Genomic DNA, 20,290 nt, shown 5'->3' with positions numbered 1-20,290 from the left:
CCGCCAGCTTGCAAAGCCCCAGGCTACTGTTACAGTTTAGCACTCTAAAACGGGGCTGCTTCCTTGGGTAATGCACAGAGGTAGAGTTGGCTACAGTACACCTGTAGCTGTTACAGTATTATGAAAAAAAACAGCTAAATGACAGAATAACACATCTTGAAGAGGTAAAGTTTAGCTGAGTGCTAGGATGCTCAGTAATTAATTATGTTAAGCTTCTACGTATTGTATTTGCACTTATTCATACAAAAATTAAAAAAAACCCAAAACTTTACAGAGTGGTTTTTTGATTCTGAGTCTTCCCAGGAAACAGAACAGTGTCTGCAATTTTTCCTCTCCCACATTCTCACTGTGAACCTATAGATTTCTCTCCTTAAAATAAATAATTTTATATAAATTTTAAGTGGTAACATCTATTTGCTCTGATGCATTATGTTTAGAAATCAGATTTGTATGTGGAGATATAATATAAACCCCATATATTTCCATTATCTAACAAAGTGTGCAAAAACCATGAGTTCATGTTGTTTTCTACTCCCCGTAATAAACATGGTTGGTTTTTTTCAGTCTTCAAGCTACGTTCGAAATAAAAATATTTTTTGGTTTATTATCTTTGCATTCCAATATAAGCTATTTCTATTTCCCACTGTTATCATGAAATTATGATGTTTCATTGTTACGAGAAAGTATGAAGTACATCTATGCTCATCCACAAGTTGCAAGACTTCTGTTCAATAAACACCAAGTACAGTATTCAAGATTTTCATTATTTTCACATATATTGAAAGTCCAAATATTGAAGTCCATCTTATTTCCTTTATAAAAGCATCTTGCTCCAATTTTAATAAAGATAGTATGCTTAAAAAAATTCAAATATATAGTACATTAATTTCTGTACATGTATGTGCAAGATCCACTGACAAAAAGTAATACATATATGGAATCCTACAGCTTCACCTCCTTTGGCAAATGTAAGTTTCCGTCACATGATGTAAGTACCATCTTTGTAGTATCTCATCGATTCTAGCTGTTGAGTCATTGCAAGGACATCCTGAAATCCTGTACTGAGTCCAGACATGTGTTGAAAATAGGCTTCCTTCTCCACTTGGACAGTTAGGTTGTTTACACCAGCATCTTTCAGAATTGCTGTAACCTGAACAGAACAGTGTGGTTAATGTCAGTATCACACTTTATATGGACATCACAGTAACTTGCAGTATTCTGGCTCTGAAATACCATAGATTAAAAAAATATCGTAACGAAGAACTGAATCTTCTGGATAGCAAAGACTAGCTTCAGCGGGTATGTGTTTGCAACTTCTGCATAATGGGTGTTTCTCAGTGCTTTGTGTAAGGAAATAAGGATCCCAGGATCTTTTTTTTTATTTATTTATTTTCCTATCCCAAGGACAGGAAAAACACAAGGCAGACAGATATCAGTAAACCAGTTACAAACATGATTAGCAGACAGCTATCTGTCCTGTTTACTGCCTGTTTTGCAGCATGAACTCCACCCTCCTCCTCCTCTTCTCAGAGCAGATGTAGTGTCACTATCAGCAGTGAGAAAAAAATACGCTTTTTTCTTTTTCCCCTGGTAGATGTTTTAGTAAACAACTTCTTATGCAACTAATTCCAGGCTAGCAGGCAAGGGAAAGTAAAGCTACAGAAATAATAAGAAATAGCACCTTCAGACTTCAGTCTGTGACTGAGAAAGGGCTATAGAGTAAGAAATTAAGACATTAGGGTCTTAAAACCTTGCACCTTACCTGCTGTACAATTCTCTGTTCCATCACATCCGATACCACTTGCACATGTAATGTACCTGCCACAACACTTGCAGAGTGACACCAAAAATGAGGATCTCTATAGGATATGACTCCCTCTATCTTTTGAATCTGTAAAGAAATTACATTAGCAACAATTCATTTAAGAACACAATTTAAACTTGTGTATGTACATGAATACAAATGTTTTGCAAGGGAACAAAGCTGTATAGCAAAGCAGCATTCCAGCTAAGCTATATTCAGAAATACGCAGTATTGAAAGGTCACTCTGCTACTACTAGAAGCTGAAAGTCAAACTAAATGAAAAATCCAGCACAGTGCAATGCTACATAGCACGAGGAAAAAACGATTCAGTGTAAAGATCACAATAACATAAACGGACAGACCAACCAAAAAGCAGGTTTGGTATTTAATAATTTCTGGGACATCTGTTACTTCACTATCCTGGATAAGCAGCTATTTAGTTGTCATAGCTGGACTTAATTCAGAGACATAGTATCTTCCCATAATATATTAGTTATTGAAACTGATTTTTGTACTGGGTCTGCCTGGGATGGATTTAACTTCCTTCACAACAGCCCACATGGTGCTGTGTTTTGAATTTGTGGCTGACATAGTTTCAGTAACACACCGATGTTTTGGCTATTGCTGAACAATGCTTGGGCACTGTCAAGGCCTTCTCTTTCCCACACTGCTCTCACCCCACGGAGTGTGCTGGGGGTGGGCAAGAAGTGGCAGGGTCACACTGGATAAAATCCTAAAATCCTTTTTATCCTACAATACAGGACAAAATCCTATAGCCTGAACTGAACACAAGTTTAAAAAGGCTGCAAGCTTCTGGGAATTGCTACGTTATTTTCTTAGTACTAAGTACCTATCCCACACTGTTATGACACGTGTCTGAAATCATGAGCTACACATAAAGGCAAAAAACAGCACAAGATTTTTTTAGCTGCAAAATAACTTTAATTGGTAGAACTCCTAATCCTGCTACATCTCTGCAAAACAGATTTAAGACAACTTGAGACATGAAATTGTCTAAGACAACAGAAGCTGTCAGACTGACCTATTTTGAGTTTAATAATTATTAAAAAACAGATACAGATTTGTATGTTTGTATATGAAAAAATTTAGAAGGTAGTTCTTACCTTTTCTAAAGCAGCATGCAGATCTTTCTCCTGCTCTGGAGGTATCCTCAACAAAAGCACTTGACAGGCATCTTTCAATAGGGGGATAACACTAAGAAAAATCAATGTAGCAATAAAAAGAGAGCAGAGTGGATCAGCTACGAGCCATCCAAATTGCTGAATAAATATTGTGGATACGATAACACCAACACTGCCAAGAGTGTCTGCTAACACATGCAGAAACACACCTGAAAACAAAATAAACTGATTAAGTTGAATGTTTAGAATGTACGTGTATGTTCAATAGTGGAAACACAGTAGGGTTTATTAAATATAATGAACAGCCCTCAAACTAAACAGAGGGAACTATCTGCCTAACCTGGTGGAAAATTAAACAATACATTTCGCTTTTCTCATGTTTAATTACAAATCAATGTAAAAAAAAAAATTACTCTACAGTGCAATGATCTAAGCAAGCACAGATTAAACCAAACATCATCAGTCTTTGAATTGTTAGTGGGATTTGTACTATATAGCATAATCACTTAACTCTGTATAGAGGGACCATTGATCCTTAACAGAGGATAAAAAGATCAGTGTAAATGCTTTGGCCTGCTAATGTGGACAGGTATTAACGTGTCATTTGGGTTTTGGATGCCAACTCTGCTCCAATTATATCAGAAGATTATCAATCTGCTGCTGCTAGGAATTGTATACTTTATACTGCTTTAATGGTAAGAAGCATTCTAAATTTACACTTAATGGGCACAGAAAAATAATCTCTAACCATTTGTAAGATTAGTGCTATTTAAGTGTCAGGATTTGAAAGAATATTTAAATAGCTAAGAATATGGGCAGACTTCACAAAATTCCAGACGACAGAATAGCCAACCGAAATAAGATGTAAAATAACCAATTAAATATGAGACTAATTTGCTAAAATTCTTCTGACAAGCTTACACAAAAAACTCACACCTTTATATTTTTTTTAATAAACCAAGCAGTTGGTAACAACTTTCTGTCTACTAGGGAAAAAAATTCTAAGTAGCTATGCTGAAATTTTATATATATATTGCCCTTCTTGGTCAGCTTCTGCTCTAAGTTTTGAGAAAGTCTGTTTCATCTTTACCACTCTATCTTTTGAATCACAAATATTCTAGATTGCTGCTCTGCATTTGTTGTTCTGCTCCTTGTCTCCTCCTCCAGTGTTTTTACAACCTGCTGCCACGTGATACCTAGAAGCATAGTATTATCTTTACAGATAACAGACTTTGTACTTTCATTTCCAGACATAACTTAGAAACAAGGTCTTCAAGCTTACTCAATGAGGTTTACAATGACTGTTTATGAATGTTAGTGAAGACTGCACATTAATGCTTTTTATTGGTCTTTAGGTATTACCCACATCTAAGAAAGCCATGCAAAGAAACATTTTAAGTTGTTTCTTTAAGATAAGCTCATTAGTGAAGAAAGTTTGAGAAATTAATGTATACCACATTAAATGCCTGTCAGATCACTTCTGCACAGATTTTAAGCATGATGCATAGTACTGGGTCTGATCCTGAAAATCTTCCAAGTCATCCAAAAATCACATATACAATTTACAATTGAACAACCTGTACTTGCCTCTCATGTTGGTATTCATGCCTCCTCCAGAAGCCCCATGGGCATGTCCATGGCTGTGCCCATGGTCACCGTGGGAGTGGCTGTGCCCATGGCTGTGGCTGTGCCCGTGGTGCGAGTGGCCATGATCGTGTGAGTGACAGCCTCCCCGAGAGGACCCATGGGAGTGCGCGTGGCTGAAGGCACAGATACCAACAAGGTTTACGATCAGCCCTCCAACAGAGACTGGCTGTGAGAGGGAGAAAGTTCTTTAACATCACTGCATCTTCCCAGGTGTTCAAGTCTATTTTCTAGAACATGGTAACCAAAAACACTGTGCACCTAATTAGGGAAAACCGTGGAAGCATTAACATCATCATCAGGATTATTCTAATATGGATTTCTCATCATACTCCTTTCAGTCTAACAAGCTAGTTTCAAAGGAATTTTCTTCCCATTTCAAAAAAATCCAATTCTCCCCAGTCTTCTCAAAAAACCCACTCAATAACCACCACCAAACCTAGTACCCACAGATCAGGACAAGATAGCAAATATATTTTTAAGACAGGGTGATTGATTTTATTTACTTTCAAGAAGATATAAAGTGGTCTGCATACAAAGTTTGCTTTGCTTTCACTAGCAAACAAAGTAAAATGGTATATTCTATCTAAGACATGCACACTCATCTAGAATTGCATTTCACTGAAGACAGCAACTACTGTTTTATTGGTTGAATTGTGCTTTTTATCTGTCTGCCATTTTTCTACTCTTCTCTTGAAAAACTAGTGAAGTGGAGGAGTAATTCCAGCTAATAAAGGAGTTGAACAAGTCCTGCTTGCAGGTTATTAGACATTTCCCTGGCTATGTAGACTGTGTTTATGTAGAGGGGGTAACCCCTCCCACCCCCAAGAAACAAAATCAGTAGTGGAAATAGAGTAAACACTGAAGATTAAAAAGAAAAAAAAATCAGCAATTGATTCCAGCAATGCACATTTCTAACTGTGCCTACATAAAAATCTTTCTTTTTGTTACTGAAGAGAGCAGAAGAGCACAAATTTGTGTGTGTGTGTGAGAGAGAGAAAAAAAGTGAAGCTGGAAATGTGACAAATGAAGGGTCAGATTTGCAGAATTCCATAATATAAAAAAATAGTTCGAAGAAAATGAACCATTGCATTTGAAAGAAAGGATAGGAGACTGAAAATTTAAGTGAGGGATGCTCCAAGAGGCTGTGGAAGGTAGAGACATATGGGTCTAGTTAAGATTAGCACAGCTTCATCATTGTTTATGCCATAGTAACATACTTGGCATAATGCTATGAACTCTGGCTGATTTTTGAAGTTTCCCAGAGACTGATACAAAATCTTTTCTGTAATAATTGACATTGGTATGCATGACAGCAGAATCAAATTTACCCCATACAGATTATTTCCTTAGTATCTCTTATTGCTGAAAGACCATCATCTAAAAAGAATAGAGCTGTAACATCTTGGGAAAAAAAATCAGTTTAACTGTTATAATTAAATTATAGTAATTCCTATATAATTTCATATTTTAAAACTGGATGTACTCTGGGTTTTAAAATTAGAGTTTATTAAGAAATCAAGGCACAGTTTAGATCTCTTGAGTATACAATTTTAGTCTCCTTTGTTTTTTTTAAATTAAGATGAGCATGAATGAACCATTAACTGCCAAACAACATTCAAACAGAATGACAAAACTTACAGTTAGCATATTTGTATCTATGTCTGGAGGATCCACCAGTCTGGCCACTGATTCCAAAAAGACAAAGAAAGCAATTACCATCAGAAAGAGGCCATTAATAAATCCAGAGAGAATTTCTACACGTCCATACCTGAAAGCAAACATATATGTACATTTAAGAGTGGAAAACGGTACTCTGAACAAATTTCAAAGTTATACTAAATGAAGTTATAATACATTTAATACAACATAAAGATTGTTTTGATTTTTTTTCCCCTTGATGCCACAAAATCATTCCTTAATTTCTTGGTTACTTATTTCTCACCAAGAGGTAGCTAGTTTGCAACTATCCAAACACCAACAGTATAATGATATAATAATGGAAGCATTTCTAAATGCACATTCAGGGCTTCAAACTGTTAAACTGCAATGCAATTTAACTATTACAATTTTAATTATGTCAGCAGAATTGAAATCCACATATAAACACTGATTTTTAACATATATTTTTGTTTGCCATACATACATAGAGTGAGATAATTTCTAAATAATATACGTGGTGATAAAGTTTTATTTTTAGAAAGAAATGAAAATTAAATTTCAGACACCTTTTCACAGGCCTAAGAGGGGAATAGCATGAACACAAATGGAACAGAAGAGACACAGCAAAAAACCCACAGAAGCATGCACTATTAAAACATCCCAAACATACTGTTACAGCATGTAATTTTGAAAATCAGCAAGTGGAATAATTTTCAGATAGTCCTTCAAGAACCTAATATACATAATACACATACCCGTAGGAAAATATGCGAGTCGCTTTCCACCTTGTCATCAGAGCTGCAAAAAGCCCCATCACTAATGCAGAACAATCGAAGAGCATGTGAAATCCATCAGAAATAAGACCAAGGCTATTGGTCCATACTCCATAAAAAAGCTCTACAAAAGTGAAAGCCTAAAACAAAAGTGAGTTTGAATTTCTTCTCTTAAGATTAACTTGTAATTGAATGTCTTTGTTGCTAGCAGCAAACTCTTTTCATAGGACACTTCACAGTTTTCAAAAGTATTGTTCGAAGTATTCTCAGACCATTTTTTCACTCCTCCAGTGAAACAAAAGTAATACATACCAAGTCTATGAAGAGGCATCTTTGAGCCTACCTTCACAAAAGCTTTAGACCTAACAAAAAAACCCTCTAAAGGAATAAATTTAAATTTTCATATAGAATTTTAAACTAATATTGTGCAGACAAAATCTTAAGCATTTTGTCATTAAACAATGTTAACAACTCTGGTTTGACCTATTATTAGTGTAAAAGCAATGCTGTCTACACATCTGTTCCGTAAAAATTTTCTCCACCAATTAGTTGACTGTATAAATCTTGGGAATCAGTTTTGAGAAGAGTACACAAGGAAACATCTTTAATACATATATTTTCCCTGTACAATTTACTATTATTAATTAGTCTGTCTATAAACCTTCTTTCCCATCTTTCATATTCCATAATGGAAATCCTTAAGTTATTATGGATATTTCAAATTTCTCCCGTTTTCTTGGATAATTGCTGAAGAATGAAGAGAGATCTTTGCAAATGAAGTTCTATCAATCCTGCTTACTGCATGATCTTTTCCTATGTGAGAAAGAGAGAATACTTCTATGACACTAAACAATCCCACATTTCAGCCTATCTCCTGGTAACACCGAGATACCTCAATCTTAAATATACCATCATACAAGTATTTATTTACTGGTATAACAGTTACACACAGAACTAGTGCCTCACTGTGACAAGAAGTCAAAGTGACTTGCCACTTACTTTAACACTGGCATGAGGATCTTCTATTTTAACATTCCATCTAGTGAAACTAATCTACTAAGGGTCATTTTAAAAATAACCAACCATGGGAACCTTCTAAAGGGTAATTCTTCTTACTGTTCTAATATTGTACCTCTGCGATTCAATTTGAAAAAAATAAATGCACTTACCAGATTTAGGCACAAAAAATAGAAGATCTGCCTAGAATCATATTCCTCAAGGATTTGCTTCAGTGACTCCTTAATAAACCGGGGTAAAGATTGAGAGCTCTGCTGTAATGCATCACCCATGAAGTTATACAGAGGAGTGCCTTCAGGGGAATAGCCAATAAGGGTACCCTTCTGCCCTTTCCTGGAGGGGGAGGACAGGATATTGGCAGCTGCAAGGAAAGTATTGAAGTTTTTGTTGCTGTTTCTAAGTGTCATAGCTATCTAATAATGTGTTTCATTAGCAATCAAAGCTTACATGAAATCTGCAGGCAGCAAAGTGATTGTCAACTTCATCTTGAAGTTTAGCATTAGATTTCATTGCTATGTAAGATTAGAACATCACTTTCACAATGGATCAGATCTATTATGTTCTTTTTTTTGTAGACAGTAAAAGAGGAGGCCCTTTTTACTCAAAAAAAGCAGCTCATCCAAAAGAACTCTGCACACATCCATTTTCTGTTTAGCTTCCCAGTCACACAGACAACAGATATATAAAGATAAGAATACATACACAAAATGAAGAAGACAGCACTCACTACCACTCCTCCAGAAAGAACATGCTCTGTGCTTTCCTGGTGTGGTGGCTTGTTCATAGCTCGAAGCTGGTCTGTTATTGGATGCGTCCAAAAGTTGCCAAAGAGCAATGCACTAACGAAAATAAGAAAGGATCCATATCGAGCACACGTTGAAGCTTCCATCTTGACAGAGCATATGGACTCCACGTAGAAATCCAGGATCACAACAAAAAAGATGACTGTTATGAAAGGCATGATCAGAGAAGACCAAGACTCTACTTTACTCTGCAACAACAAAAAAATTTCAAACAGGGTTGTTCACCATAAGATGTGATTTTATAGACAGCATTAAATCAAGATCACTTTCATTACAAATGTTTTCAGCAATCCATCAGAACATAAATACTTTCATACTTTCAATTTATCATATAAAAGCAACATTCCAGCTATGGAAAGACACATACAGCTAATAAGCACTACAGTACCTTATTGCAAATACTTGCAAGTGCTTAAAAGCAGTGCTGTATACACCACCACATTTGCAATGGTCTACTCTCCCTAAGCATGTAGGCATAATGAGCATGTCTTTAAATTATAATAATCGACTTCTCAGGAATAAAAGAGCCTTGTATTTATATAGTCATTAATACTTGTGCAGTGTTACTATATAAATCCAGGATATAATATCTGAGCTAGAAAGACAAAATAAAGTTATCACACGAAAGAGGAAATTAAGGTATGACACAGACAACACATCAAAATATAGAAGAAAAATTTCAAACAGAGCTTACTACAAAATAAAGATAGCAACTCTGCTAATTTTAAAGGAAAGAGTCAAATTGCATTTCACAAGCAGAAGCACTACAAAAAATTAATTTATTTTTGTACTTGCTATCTTACCTCTGTTGTCAGAGAGAGGACAATGACCCATGGGCACAACAGAAGGACGGAAACAAGATGAGACAACGCTTGAAGACGCTTGGCTCCACCTACATCTACAGATAGTTTTCGGGAAGCCATGTGAAAACCAACCTTACAGCACAATGCCAGTACCAGAAGCAGTACTCCACCCTGGAAACACAGAGGTATCCTTCTAGCATTTCAGAAGAGCCAAATACTTGACTTCAAACAAAGTGACACATTAAAAAATACTAATATGCTTTCCTTAACTTACCAACAAAACCAAAGACAGGATATTTCCTGTAATTGCTCCTCTAGTTAAAAACAGTAATATAGCATAGATAGTTATACCTCAGCTCTATTCACAGCAGTCTAGTATGACTTGAAGTTTAAAACTCTCAATTGGCATACAAGAGTAGCAAATTCACAGTGAACAGCACACGAGGAAAAAGAACAATCACACAAAACTTGGTTTCCCATTTTCCATTATTAAAAAAGTGTTGCAAGCGTACATAAACCCCAAAAGTATAATGTTACCTTGGCCTCTAAGCCTTTCATAACCTTTTAATTCACTTACTTCAAATTGCACCATACCGTATTTCTTCACAGTGTTTTGTCAAAATTGTTCTACAAATGAATCACAAGATACACATACAGCATCTCACCTCACTGAGATCACACTTGCTTTGCGCAGAGTTAACCAGCCTTTCTGACATTTGATTTATTTTTATATTAACACCTTCTCAGCAGCTCCATATACATGTATTTTTTTCCTGTTTTAGGCCTCAATGAAGCCACTTCAGCAACAAGACTAAGCTAACAACTTGATCAGCCAGGTCAATCCCATACAGTAAGATTTTGATACTCGGCTAATCATGCCAGCAATTATAATGATACTACTGAGGAGTATCTGTGTCTTTGAATACAAGCATCTAATGTAAAGGAAAGACTGGGGAAAGATAAAGAAGCAGCAACTAACCACAGACCCCAAAAGTGAGCAAGAAACAGCTTGTATGCAAAGCATTATTAACATCCAGAACACTGGTGACAGAGTTTCTTATGGTAATTTTAAGGGGACTTTTTAGGTTAGGCATTACAGCAAAGTCCTTATCAGCTATAGAAGTTTGATACTGTACAGTCTGACTTGCTGTATTGAAGCTGCTCATACTCAATCAGGATGTAAAAATTACAGTACTAGTTCAGTTCCAGTATGGGGTGGCGATGTTGAACTTTTTTGGTTTTGATTTAGGCTTGAATTAGCTCTGAGCTAGTGAAATTCTTACCTACAAAACTTAGAGAAACATTAACCTACTAAAAATACAAGTTATTTACCTTGTGATCTGCAACACCCAGGAAAGCAATGATTGTATACAGAACATGGGTAAGAGCGCTGTCATGATGCCCCTCAGCTAAATAAAAAAAAAATTAAGGAAGAGTTTCATTTGATGATAATTTTTTCTGAACCAAAGAACACCAAGAGATAGCAGAAGACCACCGAAAGCAGAAGAAAGCAAACCAAGCTCTAATATTTCTCAGATCCTTAAAATTTAAGAAAGACAAAAATATTTCAATAGAAAATAAATAGTTAAAGATATTAGGGTTGGGGAAGAGTATTTTAAAACAGGAGAACATAGTCACTGCTAAAATACTGCACAGCAGTCATGATACAGGATTTATGTTAAATTTTGGCAACAAGACTTCAAAAAATATACTCAACATCATTAAAAATTTGACTCATTTTCACTAAAACCAGTAAAACAGTGAGGTATCTAAAATACGATCTATGTATTTCCAGTTTCTAAAAATTTAAACTTTGGAAAATAAAGAGTAATTGACAAGCACAATGCAGCAAATATTAAAATAATAATAGCTTTTAGGAAAACTACTAGAGGGCACTTTAACAATGAATTTACTCCCTGAGAACTCATTGGATTAATAGATACTATTCTTGAATATACCACTGTCCTGGTTTGAGCTAAATAGAACTTATTTTCTATTTAGTGATTTTACTTTTCAGCTCATTCTCTTCTAAGTGGCTGTACTTGCTGAAACTAACGGCATGTTTTCCAGACAGTGTGTACTGCTACAAGTGATAATGACAAGGCCACTTTCTCACCATGGGTGCCATACCTGCACCTATGGGGAGGAGCGGACCCAAAACTGACCAATGAGGTATTGCATCCCACATACGTCATACTCAGTGTAAAGCTAAGGGATCACAAGGGTCTTGACCCTTCCATTTTGGACCCTTCCTTCCGTCTTCATCCCTTCAATGGCCGAAGTCTGAGCAGAACCCTGCTAGTTCATCTGCCTCTGATCCCGATTCGTGCCTTCCTGCATCCTGCTCCCACCTGCTGTTGGGTCCGGTCTGAGACTTTTCCAGTGCCCTGCTCTGCAGAGCCTCTGGTGATGTAATTGTCACTGGGAGGAACGTGGGGGAAAGGGAGGATTTTATATTGGTTTTATAAATATATTTGCACATATCTGTATATATTTCATTATTTCCCTATTTACATTATTATCCTGTAGCACTGGTATTTTTGTTTCATTAAACCTCTTAGTTTTATTTTCCAACCCATAAAGTCTCTCTTATTCTCTTTTCTCTTCCCTTCTGGGGAGGAGAGAGGGGTTAATAGAGAGTGTCTGTCCAGGAGTTAGTGGCCAGCCCAGCCCCAACCCATAATAATCATCAGCATCTGTAATCCCATGTTTTCATCCTTCCTTAAGAAAGTTTGCTTTCACCTTGTTCGTTTTTACTGCCCATCCTTAGATATACCACTTTTAGCCAGTATACTTCACTGTGATGAGACAACTTGTTGAAAACTTACTTCAGTATCACTTCTAATTTATTCAGTGGCTTTGAAAGCATGTTAGCAGCTTAAAGGCCATTGTTTGAGCTATTGAAAGATACTTCACATCACTTTCCAGCCTAGCAGATGATGGGATTACTACATTTGCAAAAGCACCAAACATCCTTAAGACACTCTCCATGATATCTGAAAAGTGATGGCAGTCAGGTGACTGGAAAAAGGGAATCATTGCACCCATTTTTTGAAGGGGGAGAAAGGAGGACCCTGCGAACTACCGACCTGTCAGCCTCACCTCTGTGCCTGGGAAGATCACAATACAGATCCTTCTAGAAGCTCTGATAAGACATAGAGAGGACAGGGGGGTGATTTGAGACAGCCAGCATGGCTTCACCAAGGGCAAGTCCTGCCTGACCAACCTAGTGGCCTTCCCTGATGGAGCAACTACATCAATGGACAAGGGAAGAGCTACAGATGCCACCTATCTGGACACCTGCAAGGCCTTTGACACAGTCCCCCACAACATCATTTATTTAAATTGGAGAGCTATGGATTTGATGGGTGGATTTTTCAGTGGGTAAGGAATTGGTTGGATGGTTGCATCCAGAGGATAGTAGTCAACAGCTCAATGCCCAGATGCAGATATGTGACAAGTGGTGTCGCTCAGAGATCCATATTGGCATCAGTATGGTTTAATATCTTCATCAATTATGCAAAAAAAATGCACCCTAAGCAGATTTGCAGATGGCACCAACCTGAATGGTCTGCTTGACATGCCTGATGGATGGGATGCCATCCAGAGGCATCATGAGGTTCAACAAGGTTCGACCTTGGGGTCCAATAAGACAAAGTGCAAGGTCCTGCACCTGGGTTGGGGCAGCCCTCAGTATCAATACAGGCTGGGGGATGAAGGGGTCTCTGAGAGCAGCCCTGCAGAGAAGGACTTGGGAGTACTGGTAGATGAAAAAAACAGGGCATGAGCTGGCAGTGTGCACTCGCAACCTAGAAGGCCAACCATATCCTGGGCCGCATCAAAAGAAACTTGACCTTTAGTTGAGGGAAGTGATTCTGCCCTTCTGCTCTGGTGAGACCCCACCTGGAGTACTGCATTCAGCTCTGGAGTCTTCAGCACAGGAAAGGCACAGACCCGTTGGAGTAGGTCACAAAAATTATTAGGAAGTATGGAACACCTCTCCTATGAGGAAAGGCTGAGAGAGTTGGGGATGTTCAGCCTGGAGAGGGCTCTGGAAAGACCTTACTGTGACCTTCCAGTACTTAAAGGGGGCTTATAAGAAAAATGAGTAGAGACTTTTTGTTATGATAGGACAAGGAATAGTAATTTTAAACTAATGGAGGGTAGATACAGATAGATATAAGAAAGAATTTTTTTATGAGGCAGTGAAATACTGGAACAGGTTGCCCAGAGAGGCAATAGATGCCCCATCCCTGGAATCATTCAAGGTCAGGTTGGACGGGGCTCTGAGCTCTGCGTTGAAGATGTCCCTGCTCACTGCAGGGGGGTTAGACTAGATGATCTCTACAGGTCTCTTCCAACCCAACCCATTCTATGATTCTGTGATTCTATGAATATACGGATATATGGAAAAGACTGCCAGCCAGGCTGTCAATGACTGACTGCACACACTTAGCCTACAGCTATGATGTCTAGAATTTCTAAGAAAATGGAGAGTTGATCAAAAAAAGCTTCTAGCAATACTAAGTGGTCTGATACATGCAAATGGGCAGGGAGCCTTTAACTAAAACTTAAAATCTACAGCTGTGTTCCAGGTTATCAAAGTAAGCAATGCCATTCATTTAGCTGTAAATATCAGTTTTTATATGTAAAAGTAAAATCTTATGCTGTAATATTCCAGAAAGGTAATTTTTTTTTCTACTAAGAAAAATGCAAGCATAATTAATTCAATACACTCAACTTCACATTCTCTCTGCTCCAGTAATAACAGGCATTCACTCTTACACATAGTAAGAAAGGATACGATGTTCTGCAATTTTAGCCATAAGGTCGTCGTTATCAAAAAGTAGTAAGCAGATGACAGCTATGATAAAAAATGCAGCACCTCTTGTCTGTAAAAAAAGATCCAAACAACAAAACCAACAAACACCTCAAATATTCTTTTAATGTGCTGTAACAGATTTAATTTTTTAAAAATCTGGGAAATAAGTCTGTTCCCCCTTCCCCCATTCCGATCAATGTAAGCACATTTTAGTTCAGTAAGCAAAACATGAAGGAAAAAAACCCTTTTTTTTAAAAAAAAAGGAACCTTGACAATATAATTTTATATTTATTCCAGTTTTCAGATTTACCAGAAAACTCAGGGCAAATCACCACTGTAACAAGCTAGAACCCTGTATCTTACAAACTTCCAGTGTGATTGCGTCCTCCTTCCTGGTGTGTTTCTGTCTGCCAGAGTGCACAGCTACTTAAGCCTGATGTTTTAATATTTTGTAGCATCAAGGAGCTATAAATAAGAGCTAGTGGACAAACTGTAGAATTTTGTCTCAGGGAAGGGTAAAGGCTAGCGCACTCAGAGAGGCAGAGCTGTGCAGTGCTTTTGTGCAGAAGGGATAGAAGTGGCTACAAAATCCCAGCTCCTAGAGCTTTTACCACCCTGACTTAAGACACTGCAATTTTGGTGTTCATCATCTTGGCAAGACACTGAGCTCTACAGATAAAAAATACTATTACAATTAATCTGAAGCCAAATACTGCTATCACATTCTTGTTTCGGAAAGTCAGCTGTTCAGTTCAGTTCACAGAGCTGAAACATTTAGAGGACAGGGTTATCACTCCCTTGTTTCTGTTCCCTTATGCAGCTTAACTGTCAAGCGTGGCCAACTAAGATACAGATTAACAAAGAACCTCTCTGAAGCTCTACATCTACCCTTTGTGGTTGGCTGGAGAAAAAAATGGTTTTGTAGATGACGAGCTTCATGCTGGATGCAAAAAATAACTCAATTTGAGGGCAGTGGGAGTAGAGTATCAGAGCAGGTAACTGTGCTATGCAACTCTAAGGCTAGCATAAAAGCAATGCAGGGACTCCAGCAGCAATTATAAGACAGAAGTTTCAAAAGTCCCAGCCTGAAGTGGCACCAAAGCCAGACTTTCCCTTACACAGCAAGTACTCTAGCCTGAGGTGTATGACATTATAAGATGCCTTCCTCCAACTATCACTGGTTTTGAGTGAAAGTGGCCAAGACTGCTAGGTGCTGGGATAAGTTCATTCCATCTAGAGCTGATTAGGCATAGTTAGAGAACATGTAGTGAAATGGTGTGTAATGGGACTCAAAAGGATGTTTCAACTACAGACCTCTGACTAAGTGATAGACTGGGCCCAAGTATTCAGCACATATAGGCTCGTGCAGACTTTAAAGTACTTAGACAAATTTTTGGCAGGAAAAACAAAGTATGATGATCTTAAAGGTCTTTTCCAACCAAATGATTCTTTGATTCTATGTGAAGACATTGAAGAGGGCAGGCAATGATCTGCAGACTGTATTGCTACAATTCAGTGCCAAAAGGTCAGGACCCTACGTGTTCTTTTTGTCAGTTCAAACCCAAAATCCCATTAGAAAGAATGCTGAAGGGAAAAAATAATTCTCAAGGTTCTTTTCTGTCTAGAAAAAGTTTTCGAGTATCTGCCAGGGATCTCCAACAGCTTCACCCACTGTTTCTCTCTTAATACCATATTTATTATTTCAAGTAGCACATCTTATTATTTCACCACTAAACTAAAAAAAAATTACAGCATAAGTCTGAAACTCTGTTTGTTCCAGGTAAAGAAGTACTTTAATTTATAGCACTCAATTTTTTGTACTGGGTAAAATAAATTTGTAAATACCTTTGCTGGTCCTCCACCCGAGCTTGTGAACAAGACACTAAGGAGTGACAGCATAACCACATCACTGTGCTCAAAGAGCAGCAATGTCCTATAAAAAAATGAAATAAACACTTAAGTCCACTTACAAGGATTAACCTCACATGCTTGATATATACTACTTCAGCTAAAATTCAATGATACAGCTATCAAAGATTTACTTTTTGATTTCAACAAGTTTAAACAGTTCAAGAGGATAAAGGTCAATCTATCTGCCTTAACTAGCAGTAGATCTAGCTGTGGACAGCTAGACATATCAGAAAACAGAGAACTTCTAACTCAAAGAACAGATTAAAACTATTAATTTATAAATTAAATTGTACTTTATTCTAGTACCACAAGATACTACCTTACTCAAGATGGAATTCTTATTCCCATTACAATACCTGCTCTAAACCAAAGTTTCTGGCTCCCAGAAAAAGAGGTCCTGTTCTGTTATATTACATCCTGTTTACCGAGGTGTGGATGGTCTATCAGTTTATGCAACCTCAGAACCTCTTAACTGTTGAAAATCAGGAATTCTAACTTGCACACTACCTCCTTCAGATACCAAAGGCTATCTAACAAGCTATATTGACAGCTTTCCCAAGCAGAACATGGAAGTAGTAATTCCTGTCAAGTTTACCATTCTTGTGCCATTCTCCACATAGCAATACATACAACCCTAGCAGGCCCAAGGTACTGGTTCTGTTTGGGAAGTCCACCATCATCCAGATGAACACTACGATATTAAGAATTATCTACTGACTCTAGCCACCTGGCACAGGAATACAAGCTGCTATCACTGGTTGTCAAGCCATGGACTTCAAACAGTTAAATAAAAAACTGGGGTTACATTAATGAGACTAGGGAAATGATGAAAACCACAACAGTCTGATCTTGTATCACTCACATCAATAGTTTAAGTGCTATCAAGAATTTCACTGGCATCTTGTCAAAGAATGAAGAATATTACAAAATCTACAGAAAATTCTATGTAGCTTTTCTCAACCACAACACAGTTCACAGAAAAAAGCATAAAGATCCATTTAAAATTTAAAAAAGTGAAGCGAGAGGCTGGCATCATGGCCAAACGGACACAAAACAAAAATCAAAGGGGCAAGACACGGAAAGTTCACAAATATCAGCTTAAAAAGATAAAACATTCTTTACAGTAAATATATATTTACCTCAGTGGTCCACAAAGAGTAAGGCCAAAAAACCACAAGAGTGAAATGATACATCCGACAACAGCATGCTTAAAAATTTTGATCCACTACAAAAGAAAAGTATTTCATTACCATTTTCTCCACAGTTTCAAAATAAACAGCCCATTATTATTATTATTCTTTTAGCATAGTATCTGTAGATAGAGAAAACATTCTCTGCAAGTTCTACAAAATTTAGAGTAATATTATCTTCTTAACTATTTTGCCAGGCAACTAAGGTTTGCTTGGACATATTATGAACCAGAATTACTTACTTCTTTTCTAACACAGTGCTAGATTCTATAGTATAGTCTGAGATCTCTTTTAACAAAAGGCCTGAAAAAAAGCTGAAAAAAATTCAAGTCCATTTACCTGTCAAAGATGCTGTTATTTTGTAATCTATTGTATGTATCTGATAAACATATCTAGAACTAGATAAAACATTCAAGATAAAGATGTTAAGACCTTAGGTCTACAAGTACTTATGCATGTGTTAAATTCTTTCTTCAGGAAGCAGGTAGTAATTCAGCTATTTGATACACTATTAACAGTAAATACAAGTTTTTGAAGAAAAGTAACCGATTTTGAAAATACATTAAACATGACAAAATGCCTATGACAAGCATAACATCTTAGAAAAACAGAATTTTACAATTTTTAACAATGGTGAAAGCATAAATGGACACTTCTCTGAACAGCAATCAAAGATGCAATTTATTCCTGTTCAGACTTTAAAAACCTGCCATGTGTCTAATCATGAAAGCAGTAAACATCTGTGTTGACTAAGCTCTTTTTGAAAATCTAGTCCTCAAAACAGATGGCTGGATGGAGCCAAGGACCAGACTTTTCACAATACTCTCAAATGGAGTTGACAAAAACTAAAAATGCTGATTGTGTTTTTACAGCACACTAGACACATAGTTACACAAATTGCAATCATTATCTTCCAAGTGGAGTAACCGGTGTCTTGCTTTCATTTTTGGCAAGAGCCATGTTGTCAAGAATATCTACAAAGATTTGAATCACCATTACATATGTCAACTCACCTGACGCTTGGTTATCACTTTTCCAGAAGAAAATGGTTTCTGAAACAAAACCATAAAAAATGCAGACCTGTTAATAGAAGAAAGTTTTCTTTATTAGTGTAATTGCACTCAAGACTTTTTTATTCAAACCAGCTCTAAATAATTAGACCTCTCGTATCAGGCTCAGTATACAAAACGGCTTCCTCTACATTTTTCATTAAAAGGCCACATTGACCACACTCACCGAGTTTATTATAAATATGCTCTTCCACATCATATCAGGTAAACATGAAGCAGGATCGTGTCTGTAAAGGTTGTTTCTGTGTATTTGCTAAGTCTCTACATTTTAGTTCTCATTCAGAGAAAAACAACAGTTGAAGCTTACAAGAACTACAGGAATACAAATTATAAGGAAGAACACTTGTCTTCTACACCCTTCTTAAGAAAATTTGGACATGTCTGAGTTTCCTATGATTAATACTGTCATAATATGATCAATTTCAAAGTAGTAAAAACACTGAAGTTTCTCAAGGGTAGAGAGGCCTTACACAGAGATCTGGATAGACTAGAGAGCTGGGCAATCACCAACTGTTTGAAATTTAACAAGACCAAGTGTCAGATTCTCCACCAGGGACAGGGTAATGCTGGTTATACACACAAACTGGGGGACAAGAGGCTGCAGAGCAGCCCAGCAGAAAGAGATCTGGGGGGTTTGGGCTGATGTCCAGTTGACCATGAGGCAACAGTGTGCCCTGGCAGCCAAAAGGGCCAGCCATGTCCTGTGGTGCATCAAGCACAGCACAGGCAGCTGGTCAAGGGAGGTGACTGCCCACTCCACACTGCACTGGCACACCCCTACCTCTAGGACTGTGTGGAGTTTTGCGTGTCTTAATCTAAGGAGGACATCAGAGTGTCTCCAGAGGAGGGCAACCAAGACATGGAAAGGTCTCAAGGGGAAGACTTAGGAAGAGCAGTTGAGGTCACTTGATTTGCTCAGCTTGGAGAAGGCTGAGGGGTGACATCACTGCAGCCTACAGCTTCAAGGCTGAAAGCGGAGAGGGAGGTGCTGATATCTCTCTGGTCTCCCTCTCTAGGACACTAGGTAGGATGGCTCTACAGAGGGACATGGACAGGCTGGATTGATAGGCCAGAGTCAATTGTATGAGGCCCAATAAGGCTAAGTGCCAGGTCCTGTACTTGGGTCACAATAACCCCATGCAGTGCTACAGGCTCGGGGATGAGTAGCAGGAAAGCTGCCAAGCAGAAAAGGACCTGGGGGCGCTGCTTGACAGCCAACTGAGCACAAACCAGCAATGTGCCCAGGTGGCCAGGGCCAATGGCATCCTCACTTGTATCAGAAATAGTGTGGGTAGCAGGACCAGTGAAGTGATTGTGCCCCTGTACTCTGCACTTGGTGAGGTTGCACTTCCAATACTGTGTTCACTTTTCAGTCTCTAAGGACACTGAGGCACTGAAACATGTCCAGAGAAGGGCAATGAGGCTGGTGAGGGGTCTGAAGCACAAGCCTTATGAGGAGCAGCTGAGGGAACTAGGGTTGTTTAGCTTGGAGGAGGCTAAAGGGAGACCTTATCGCCCTCTACAACTACCTGAAAGGAGGTTGTAGAGAGGTGGGGATCAGTCTCTTCTCCCAAGTAACCAGTGATAGGATGAGAGGAAATGGCCTCAAGTTGCACTGCGGGGGGGGGGGGGGGGGGGGGGGGTTTTTT

At 37.9% G+C, this 20,290-nt stretch overlaps 1 protein-coding gene across 1 annotated transcript in view; it reads right to left on the bottom strand.

Annotated features, from left to right (window-relative positions):
• Positions 1–702: 702 nt before the first annotated feature.
• The window catches only part of SLC30A5 (solute carrier family 30 (zinc transporter), member 5), a 20,341-nt gene continuing 753 nt past the window's right edge, over positions 703–20,290 (bottom strand). Inside the window, exons 2-15 of the mRNA XM_010186371.1 lie at positions 18,585–18,651; positions 17,521–17,606; positions 16,316–16,403; positions 14,453–14,540; positions 10,981–11,057; positions 9,649–9,819; positions 8,745–9,033; positions 8,195–8,403; positions 7,008–7,165; positions 6,232–6,361; positions 4,534–4,759; positions 2,929–3,155; positions 1,763–1,891; positions 703–1,150 (exon numbers count right to left, since the gene is read on the bottom strand). Of these exons, the coding sequence (XP_010184673.1) occupies positions 980–1,150; positions 1,763–1,891; positions 2,929–3,155; positions 4,534–4,759; positions 6,232–6,361; positions 7,008–7,165; positions 8,195–8,403; positions 8,745–9,033; positions 9,649–9,819; positions 10,981–11,057; positions 14,453–14,540; positions 16,316–16,403; positions 17,521–17,606; positions 18,585–18,638 (2,103 nt within the window). The 5' untranslated portion in view covers positions 18,639–18,651 and the 3' untranslated portion in view covers positions 703–979. The remainder of the gene's footprint in view (positions 1,151–1,762; positions 1,892–2,928; positions 3,156–4,533; positions 4,760–6,231; positions 6,362–7,007; positions 7,166–8,194; positions 8,404–8,744; positions 9,034–9,648; positions 9,820–10,980; positions 11,058–14,452; positions 14,541–16,315; positions 16,404–17,520; positions 17,607–18,584; positions 18,652–20,290) is intronic.

Source organism: Mesitornis unicolor, unplaced genomic scaffold, assembly GCF_000695765.1.
Source record: "Mesitornis unicolor isolate BGI_N332 unplaced genomic scaffold, ASM69576v1 scaffold12226, whole genome shotgun sequence".
In the NCBI taxonomy this organism is placed as follows: domain Eukaryota; kingdom Metazoa; phylum Chordata; class Aves; order Mesitornithiformes; family Mesitornithidae; genus Mesitornis; species Mesitornis unicolor.
The sequence above is the reverse complement of the archived record's forward strand: the minus strand, read 5'-3'. Positions and strand labels throughout refer to the sequence as shown.